The sequence below is a fragment of the Mytilus californianus genome, unplaced genomic scaffold (genome assembly GCF_021869535.1).
Source record: "Mytilus californianus isolate M0D057914Y unplaced genomic scaffold, xbMytCali1.0.p SCAF_7, whole genome shotgun sequence".
In the NCBI taxonomy this organism is placed as follows: Eukaryota; Metazoa; Mollusca; class Bivalvia; order Mytilida; family Mytilidae; genus Mytilus; species Mytilus californianus.
Genome location: NW_026262723.1, coordinates 87,180,737 through 87,191,829, shown reverse-complemented (window position 1 = coordinate 87,191,829; position 11,093 = coordinate 87,180,737). Strand labels below are relative to the sequence as shown.

At 31.4% G+C, this 11,093-nt stretch overlaps 1 protein-coding gene across 1 annotated transcript in view; it reads right to left on the bottom strand.

The window, feature by feature from the left end:
- Window positions 1-631: 631 nt before the first annotated feature.
- The window catches only part of LOC127708127 (neuropeptide SIFamide receptor-like), a 34,562-nt gene continuing 24,100 nt past the window's right edge, over window positions 632-11,093 (bottom strand). The window contains exons 2-3 of the mRNA XM_052212970.1: window positions 5,241-5,340; window positions 632-2,842 (exon numbers count right to left, since the gene is read on the bottom strand). Coding sequence (XP_052068930.1) covers window positions 2,095-2,842; window positions 5,241-5,340 — 848 coding nt within the window. The 3' untranslated portion in view covers window positions 632-2,094. The remainder of the gene's footprint in view (window positions 2,843-5,240; window positions 5,341-11,093) is intronic.

Genomic DNA, 11,093 nt, shown 5'->3' with positions numbered 1-11,093 from the left:
TCTTCTTTGGAGACGTTAAAATGTAATAAAACTTTTCTCCTTAACTTGATTTGCGGCATATAACCAGCTTCTGCTTTTGTGCTAGCACAAAGTCGATTAAATTATGTGAAAATTAGTATTCGCTATTGTTTAGTAATTATACCACTGAGAATATTTGTGTAAACATGTAGCTCTCGATTTTAATTTTCTTTGCTTTTAGAAAGCGCTGGAAACATTTTTGGTATTTTCAGTTCATAAATTTTGTAATTGAACTATAAACACCTGTTATACAAGTGGGAGGTTTAGCTAGCTATAAACCAGGTTTAACCCGCCATTTTCTTCGGAAAATGCCTGTACCAATTCGGCAATATGGCAATTGTTTTTCACTTGTTTCGTTGATTGATAGCGTTTGATTTTGTCAGTTTTTATGGACTTCCCCTTTTGGAATTTGCCTTGGAGCTCGATATTTTTATTATAGTTTTGTTATCGTAAATACGAATCTTTCATAAATACGGTTAGAACTACAATCACACTTTCACGTTCAATTGTGTAAAGAAATATTCGAAGGTCTCTATAAGCCAGTTCAGCTAACACTTAATGGCAATCATTAACAATACGAATCCCGACTATTATGACGACTGAGAAGGATCTTCAATATTTTTATTTTATTTTTGTAATACAAAAATATTTTCAAAACATTAATTACAGCCCAAAATAATTCCCGTTGTTAATCAACTCTGAAAAATTGATTTCCTGTTTTTTCAATGGATTCAGTATTCGATATGTCATATTTAATTAGACCGAAGCATCTTTATAAAATTCGCAATTGTACTGACAGGTCTCACAATGACAATTAAATTAAGCGTTAGGCTAAAAACCTTGATAAATCAGTTTTATAGACACAACAATATCCGAGATGTCCCCAATGTCAACGTTAATTGAATTCAAACATAAAGCACAATTAAAGTTCACCTACATGAGTACAATCTAAATCAGTATTCACGTGAGTTCGAAAGTTTAGTTATGAGTGATGCTGTATTATTCACGTTTTAAAACTTTTTTAGTTCTCGGTTGAAATATATATGCCCGCATATGATAGTAAAAGGGGGGTCATTATGTTTTCCTCTCTATGTATCCGTCTGTTATTCAGTTCGTTCATCCTGTATCGTGTTAAAGGTTTTTTATAAGAGTTTAAGATCGAGTTTTGGTCACATTAACTAGAAATTAGTAAACACTTGAATTAAATGTGATTTTTTTAAGATATGCCAAATTAAAGTTTTGAACCAAATTTCACGATTCATTGAAAACGCAAATAGGATAGTGTGAGCGAGTAATGGTGTCCTGTGACACAGATTCTTGTTTTTATTTCATTTTATTATTTTTTATAAAGAATCTATAGATTTGAAGTTCTCTCCATGTGAAACTGACCCAAGATGGTGCAAGTGATCTTTAGCAGGTTTTTTTTTTGTTCATTACAGTAAACTTCCTGAATTCATACATCGTAAATTTTCCGAACTTTAGCCTCTAAACGTTTTTGGTGAATATTTATTCAGGAAAATCGATCTGAATGTAGTGAAGTCGATATTGTGACATTTATAGAGGGTTTCGTGTACATGTACAATCGAGGACATCTGATGAAAATGCAGTATAAGATGCATTCCCAAGAGCAGACGATTAACGTTTCCTATTTTGAGTTAGTATTGTCAAAGTTCTGTTGTGTTGTAGATTTTCAGTTGATGCTTCTCCGTCCGTCATAGGCCTTCAAAATACACACATCCAACATTGTAAAATTGCTTGTTCTATTGTTTTTATATTATTCTTGGGTACTGCTAGCTTTAAATATAAACACATACAATATTGTCCCATTGCTTGTTCTATTGTTTTTATATTATATTTAGGTACTGGTTTCAAACATGTTCTTGTTTTGAATGTCAACATTAACAGCATAGTCCAATTATTGGTTCTACATTGCGATGGAATGTATTATTCACCCTTTATTAATTGTTTATACACTGTACATGTGTCTCCATTTCTTTTTGTTTACACATTTCTCATTCAAATCCAAGCCGAACTAAACTAAATATTAGCAAAACTCGGCATACACTAACGTAATTGTTAATCGTAAAAGTTACTGTTGAAACTACGCATACTTGATTTTCTTCTTTTTTCTATCCCGTAGGGCCTTAATGTCACGTGACCATTACTGTAGTCGACTGAAAAGTAGCGTGTACTGGAATACTTAGGGTGTGAAGATGTTCTGTCCAAAAAGTGTTTACTGTGACATTTAAGCATGGCTTTTATTCTAAGTCTTATCTTTTTACTAAACAAGCAATAAATAACTGGGTTTATTCCGCTATTCGAAACGACCATCCACTGAGCAACCGGTGAAATGTATTTGATAACAAACATAAGCGAGTCGTAATCCCTAAACTGATCCATTTCAAAGTATACCCAGAATTGTATTATATAGTTTGGCAACCATGATATGAAAAAGATGATTACAACTACGGCCAACATTTTTACAACTTTGACTTTCGATTTGTGAATAACACCATTTGCTTTAAATATTCCTGGTGCATTTCTGTTCCACACACGAAATCCTATGAAGGAATAACAGAATATTATAAGGATAAGCGGAATAGCATAAAAGAACACAAATATTCCAATAAAGTATACTTTTCTAACTGTTTCACTCGGATAAGTTTCAATACAAACTTTCAGTAAGCCACCCTGTAAAATTAATTCCCGGTATAAAACCATTGGTATACTAACACCAAGAGAGAACACCCAAACAAAACACATTATACACTTAGATGTCGTCCATGTCATCTTGTAGTTAAATGTGTAGCAAATAGCCAGGTATCTGAAATACAACAAAGAGAAAATATCAATTATGATTTATTCAAAAGAATTTTAGCAAACTCTTAATCTTGCATACAAATTTCGTCGCACTATTTTGATGTTTAAAAGCTATGCTCGTTTTTAAAAGATATGTTCATTAGGTTAAGGTCAAATTACAGTAAATGGGCTATGTCACAGATTTTTCAAAGATTTTGCCTACAACTTTGGCTCGTTAAACTATAACTGAAAATCGAAAAAATAATTTTAAAATGCATTTATCTCGTTTGTTATCTGAATATTACTGATTGAATTCTTTCAAAATAAGCGAACATTTGTATAGAAAGCACATAAAATCGGCAAAAAAACTACTTAAATTTGTGGTGTTCTATGTGAAAAAAATACCTCAAAACGTCAAAATAATCGTAACGTCATCGCGTTGCAGGCCATAAAACTTCAATGTTTTTACGTTTTTCGCTACCCACTAGGTAACAGATTGGTTATTAGACAAAAAACGAAGTCGGTGACCATATGATTATTTTATATCATTAAAACGGAAATTTATGTATCAACAACATACAGTTTTTTTTTTAGAAAAATCTTATGTATAAGAAATTCTTATGTAAAAGAAATTGAAAATTTGATGATTTAAGATAAATTTAAGAATAATTTTCCCCGGTTTTATGTGCTTTCTATACAAATATACACATATTTTGAAAGAATTCAATCAGTCATATAATATAAATGCATTATTTTCAGTTATAGTTCAACGAGCCAAAGCTGCATGCAAAATTTTAGCAAAATCTGTGACATAGCCCATAAACTGTTCCTTGACCTTAAATAACCTTTATTCTCTTTTTTTTCTGTATGACATGCATATTTATGTTGGTGTGATAGATAAAGAAATTGGAGCTTTGTGTCCTCTTTTTTTTAAAGTATTTAATCCATCCTATACGTATTTTCTTTCGAGATAAGACCTTTCACAATAAATTCCAAGATTCGTGTAAAAAATACATTATGTTTCCGCACAAATGTCATGACCGAGGATATTATAATCGGTACATAAATGACTAGTTAATCACGGTGATATATTCCTGCTGTACAGACATAGCAACTAATAAACAAAAGAGCTGAGGTGCTGCTGCTATCTTTTAATAAATCATTAACGTCTGTTCTGACAACAAAATATACTGTGATTAACTCAATTCTAGATGTGGCGTTAGCAAATTGTTGATATTTCAACGCTTCGAAAGCTTAATTTGATTACATCATATCTCAAAACTCTTCTAATAGTTTATGTTCGTTCAATGTCTTTACATCACATGTATTAATGTTGCTTACAACCGGTAAGTAGGGCCATGCCGGTGTTCTTTGTTGATGTCTTTGCTAGACTGGAAACCCTATTTATTAGAAACAACACTGATTGAAACAGAACGTACTCGCACAAAAATATACTGCTCTTATAATTTATTTCATGTTTCATTTTTTTTGATAAAGTCAATATTACAAACAAGAGAGTTTTACTTTTTTGCTATCGAATTAAATTGATTCAGTAAGTCTGGTCAAGACTATTTTAATAAGTCTAATTAAAAAAAATAATTTTCAAATATCCCTGATCATTATCGTTTAAAAATTGGTCTACAGTAAATATAGTACTATTCAGACACTTCGATTCAGGTCACGTGAAATTTGTTCAGTGTATTTCGAGTGTTAAGTGACTTAAAATTAACTGTGTTAAACAATTAACACTAACAAGTTATTGAAAATATCTTGATTTCCTACAAGACGTGTGAACTTAATGAAGTTAACAGAATGAAAACAAATGAAAAATTAATCTTAAAAAAAAACGTGTTTCGGTCATTTAAAATCTGTTCAGATCAGAATTTCTTTTTCAGTCTACAATTCCGGGTGATATTTTAAATACGACGGGTGTCTCGTATAGAGGCATGTTGACTCATATGGAGTAACATGTATCACTCCGTTATATTGGAGTTCAAATCTCATTCAAATGTGATTTTATAATAAAATATATGCGTTTAGTGTGACGTCCATTTTCGCTGAACTAGTATACATTATTATTTAGGGGCCAGCTGAAGCCCGCCTGCGGTTGCGGGATTTTCTCGCTGTGTTGAAGACCCATTGGTGGCCTTGGGCTGTTTTCTGCTCTTTTATCTGGTTGTTGTCTCTTTGACACATTCCTCGTTTCCATTCTCAATTTTATTGTTCTGTTTTGGGAGGTTTGTCGCAATTTTGGTTTGTTCTATGGATTTTTTAAACAACAGTAACGAGCCAGAATTGTTTCAGGGGCATGTGTCATCTTCATTGGTTCTGCAGAGCTTTTTTTGCTTCAAAGAATTTAGTTACGATTAAGGATGTCAATTATAACTTTTAAACATATGCTTCGTAATATGTTGAATACCTACCGATCTACAGCAATGGCAGCCAGTGTATTAACAGAGGCACACACAGATACTGTTTGTAAGTAGGGTGTTATTTTACACATCACAGCTCCATACCGCCATTCTAAAAAATACAAAGCAAAAGATAATTTACGGCATATCATAACCGTGGATTTTTAAAGTAATGTATTCACTTTCATAAGAAGCTTGCATATTCTTTTGCATTTTTTTTCTCAAATAAGGTTTTGTATCTAAAACTATGCTCACTACATTGTCAATGGCACAAGCATGATAGTGTTTACTACTCATTTTAAGAAACTTCTAGTTATGTTGCATTAGTGTGCCTACGGACACTTATTTGCAATTAAGAAAAAAATAATAGTTATAGTATGTATCCATTTGAACCAAAGGCTGAACACAGTACCCCATATACAGTGAAATTGCAATGTGAACATTTTGTTCTAATTTAGGGTACGTGTAATCTAGAAATTATACATTGAAGAATATGTATATGCATTCACTATCATACATTGCTAGACAATAACTTTGTATATTACATGTACATTTAACATGAATGAAAGGTCGTACTAACGAGCTTGATAAGACCACGCGACAATAATTTTCTAAACCCCAGGTCGTGTCTTGCTGTCGAACGAACGGGGTAAGTCCAGGCGGCTATATTTGTATACCGAGGTCAGGTCTTAATATAAATTAAGACAAGACAATTGAAAGGTTGTTTGGATTGAAAATTTTAAAAAAATCAGCCAAGTTGCAATGTGTGTTAAGTGGAGTTCCAGTAGATTTATGTTTCTTGAGATTAACATCTCTATGGGTCTTACTGAAAGTGAAAACTACGAACCTAAGTTTAAAGCGATTGAAAATATTCAAATAATAAAAACTAGGGCAAACAAAATTTTACCAACAACTGGAAAAGATCACAAGAATTATCACATTGATAATATCAAAATTAAGTCATTTTTGCCCTGCATGAATAATTGTACATCATTTCAAGACTTGACTGAAAAATTCTCCGTTATTTGGGATAATAAGCCATATGGAGTGAACAGATATTTTATCACAAACAGTACAATAGGTCTGAAAATTAATTATGAAAACTACATGGATTGGCTTAAGATTAAAATCCTAATTGTTAGACTCAAATTTTTTTTCGAGATAACTTTTTGGTGCTAAGAATGATGTTCAATTGAAAAAAATATTAATAAGCAGCTTTCAAGTTCACGCATTTAATATATGGAAGAATAATGAAATAACCATTGGAAATCAGTTATATATATAAAAAAAAATTAAAATGGAGGCCGGCTGGTTGCAAATGAAGGTTTCATATAAGCAATAAAAACTTACAGTATTTGTTTCAATAATTATAAGAAAGTACGTGGTCCAGTTATGCCTTCAATTAAAAATATTCTATAAATCCCCCAAAGGCTAACAACTGAAACTCCTAGAATCATTTACAATCATAACTACATTACGTGTATTTTTATGTGATATAAAAATTAGTATATTAGCTAGCTGTATTAATAGCCCTGCTTCAATGTTTGATTCTTTTCAACTTTTTTTTAAAAAGAGTTTAGTAACTGAAATCTTTCAGTTCCATTTAACCAAAATTTAACTTTATATATATAACTGCTGTATTTCGTTAACCTTTCTATACTCTACGTCATATATACTATAAATATATGTATTTTAATATGCATTATATGTATGATCATTTCTTTCGGTACTACTTAAAATGAATTCAGTCAAAAAAGTGTTTCTTTTACCAGGTCAATCTTTGGGGTTGAACCTTTAAAGTACAATGTAATCAAACATAATATGTTTAGACTCGATTGTCTAACGCAACATAACGTTAAGAACCTAACCTTTATTTTTAGTTCAATATGCTTAATACGCTATGGACATTTTTTTTATTGTCGATAATTGCATTTACAACAACAAAGAAATGCGTTTAGATCGGATTGATAGGTTGCAACTAGAGAATGCACACATGATGCATTGAGACGCTAGTGCCAGTTTTTTCAGATATATTTCAAAGCCTATCGAAATACAGTTAACTTAAATAACGAGTCTTATGTCAATTAATATCGAACGAAAGCATTTTGCCCTCGTTGATTTGAATATCGTTGTGCGCACTGGAATATGTATCATACGATTAATTAAGAGTTTAACTGAGCCGGTAAGGCTTATGTAGACCTCGGAAGATGACAATCGCCCATTAGGCAGTGTGTCTATGCAAGAAGGATTTCAAGTATAAACCCTGTAATTGCACTTAACTTAAGGGTGCTATTTACTAAGGCGACATTGACCTTCGACTGTTTTGATTGGTTTGTTTACGCCGCTCAAATGTATGTCCTCTATATAAAAATAACGGGTTGTGGTATTATTGTGTAGCTTGTTCATATTTGTGTATGTATTCTACATACTGAAATAATAGATTTATTTATATTTTATAATATGAACACTTACTGCTCGTTCAGTTGCCAGTGCTTCTGTTCTAGAATGATTTAATGATATGTTTTATATGGTTTATTAATATGACAACATTAAGTATGGTATTTGCTTTTTAGAAATAAAATAAATATAAAAGTAATGTCAAATATCAAAAATTAGGGCGATTATGTGATTAAAACCAAACTTAGAGCAATTAACGACTGTATTATTTGTGTCAATACATTTGTTATTATTTTAATCAGTTCTGTAAATGACGTAAACAGAAATAAACTTAATTTGTTCAAAGCAGTAGCATACTATTTTAGAAAACCTTGTTGAAATAATTATTTACATAATTCCTCAAACATTAAGATTGCCAGAAACTAATTCAGACATTTATATAAATCACTGAATGGTAACGAACATTTCCTCTGCCGATAGAATTACATTTAATTGTAGTTTATGATGTTGATTTGTATCTCTGGTAAGAAATTATAGCAAGATATTACCGACATTTCCGGGACTGAATTGCCTCGATATTATTATCAAACATATCCCGGTAATTATGTAGACAAAACAAAGTCGATCGAACATCGAATAAATCCAACAGGTGAAAGCAGATATTTGATTTGTAATTTGAATAATTACAGACCAAGATTCTCTTCTTATCCCATCGAATCCAATTAAAACGACCATATGAAAAGTTTGTTACGCAATAAAAGTATTTCTGATTTGATGCATATATTTCAGGAATATGTTAATAATGAAAATAAACTACTGAAACACATAAAATGACATTTATGTACATAACGCTATCTCGATATTTATCAGAGAGATTTTCACATATCCTTTATTAAAACTAGCAGGATTTTTTTTCCAGACCAACAATGAACTCCTTGTAGAATGAGAGTGAGATTTTCGCGTGGTTTATACATACCCTAGAATAGGGAGGTAGTGAAAAAAATGAACGTATAACGAATTCCTTTGAGACTTCTGTACATGACTTAATTTCTCATTTGCAACAAATCAGTTATGACTGCTTTATATCTTGATTTGCATCCATAAATTGACCATGAGGGTCGGATGAAATAGTGTAATTTTCAGTTTCTACTACTAGGTCGATACCACTGTTCGTGGACTTGTAGTCCTCGAGGTAGTCCGTGCTTGGATACTCTCGTGATGAATTAAGGCGACAGTAGTTTACCTAAGGAGCCACACTGTGTGTGTCGACAGGGTAAGCGTCTTCTGTTATGTATGCATCACCCGCCATGTATAATATACCTTAATAAATTTTTTCGTTGATTTATTTAGAAATTATTATGAATTATTACTTAACTAAGATTACAACTTCTTTTGGTAAAGTTGACCTTATGGAATTTTGGCTATTTTATGTCAATTTTGGTCATAAAACTCCTCAAGTGTTGAACCCATGACCTACTGCACTAGCAGGCGAGCACGAGAACACCGAGGCTTAATGTAAATTATTGACCTAATGGTTCCTAATGGTAAAGTTGAAATATTGATTTTGTAATTATACTGACGCCATCATGAGTTGGTTGACTGTTATGGAATATCTGTAACAAATTACAAGGTCGTAACCACAATCCCGATTTTGACATTACCAAGCGCGATTTATCACCGACTATTTACTTGCCATGATTAACCCGACGGGTTTATCACAGATGTTTCTTAAGGATATGCATATCATGGACCACTAGTGGTATGCGGTTTTTGGCTGGATTCGTCTTGCTTAGTCTAGTTTTTTTTTTGTGTAAAGTATTGTAGACTTGTTTGTTTTCCTTCGTTTTTGTTTGTGGTCAGGATATCGACATACGTTTTTGAAGACATAACTGGACCACGTACTTTCTCTTAATTATTGAAACAAATACTGTATATTTTTATTGCATATATGAAACCTTCATTTGCAACCAGCCAGCCACCATTTTTTAATTATTTTTTTATATATATATAACTGATTTCCAATGGTTATTTCATTATTCTTCCATATATTAAATGCGTGAACTTGAAAGATGCTTATTAATATTTTTTAATTGAATATCATTCTTAGCACCAAAAATTTATCTCGAAAAAAAATTTGAGTGTAACAATTATGATTTTAATCTTAAGCCTATCCATGTAGTTTTCATAATTAATTTTCAGACCTATTGTACTGATTGTGATAAAATATCTGTTCACTTCATATGGCTTATTATCCCAAATAACGGAGAATTTTGCAGTAAAGTCTTTAAATGATGTACAATTATTTATACAGGGTAAAAATGACTTAATTTTGATATTTTACTTTCATATTATAAAAGTAAGTTCAAGAGAATTAACTTGAGTTTCTCTTCTAATAACGGTTTGGTTTGCGATAACGTCTTTGAAGACGAGCTAATTACATAATAGTATGCATGTTTTACATTTGCTAATTCGTGGTTTCATATATTGATCAGTTGGTTCGTGTTGACATGGTTCACTGGGTGTTCCATAGGCATGTTTTATTACAGAGACAATCAGTTTCTGTTTGTCATATCAATTCGTATATCGGAAAAAGTGAGGAGGTCAACACTTTGATTTTTATAACACCTTGGAGTTATGTATATCCTGTTCTAATGTTGGAAAAACATGCATTTGAAATAAGATGATAACATTTCTATCGATAATCAAAGGCAAGAAGTCATTAATTGCATGGTTAAACTTAATGTAAGCAGTTTATTCCGGACTAGTAGTTGTCTCCTACCAAGTATGTATTAATAAAGCCTAGTCATCTAATCACACAAAGTTCAACAAATTCCACTTTATCTAAGAAAATGGTAAGAAATTCTTTCGAGATATTCTAATTTTATTCATTATTTATTTTAGATATCTTGTCATACACTTGTGTACTTAGTGATGATTAAAATGTTTTCCATCAGAAAAATGCCTCATCTGAACTTCTGTAAAAAATGTAATTAGGGTAAAATGTCATTATAGCTTTGTAAAACATGCATTTTATTTCATGGTTATTAGATCCGGTTTAAACTAACATCCTAAAAAGATTCCAGTTTCAGCATGGGCAGAGGATGTGAAAAAACGAATCAGAATAAACTAAAATTACGTGATGTAGTAATCACTATACCCTCGCTTTCAAAAAAACTCTTTTAACGGTAAATTTAAAAACCAAAATTTAAATTAAATGTGATCTGTATTTTATGCTTCATGACATTGTGTTAAAATCTACACAGATTTTGTCAAACAAGTATTTTCATTATCACCTGGAAACCAAAAAGCATATTTTTAAGGTTACTAAGGGGAATTACACCAATGTCAATACAAAACTTAAACAGTATTTTATAATCCACGGCATCGTTTTCAATTTTCAAAAGTTTTGATCAAGGGGAAATTAAATTATCAACACTAAACTAATAATATAAAATTTTGAAAGTAAAT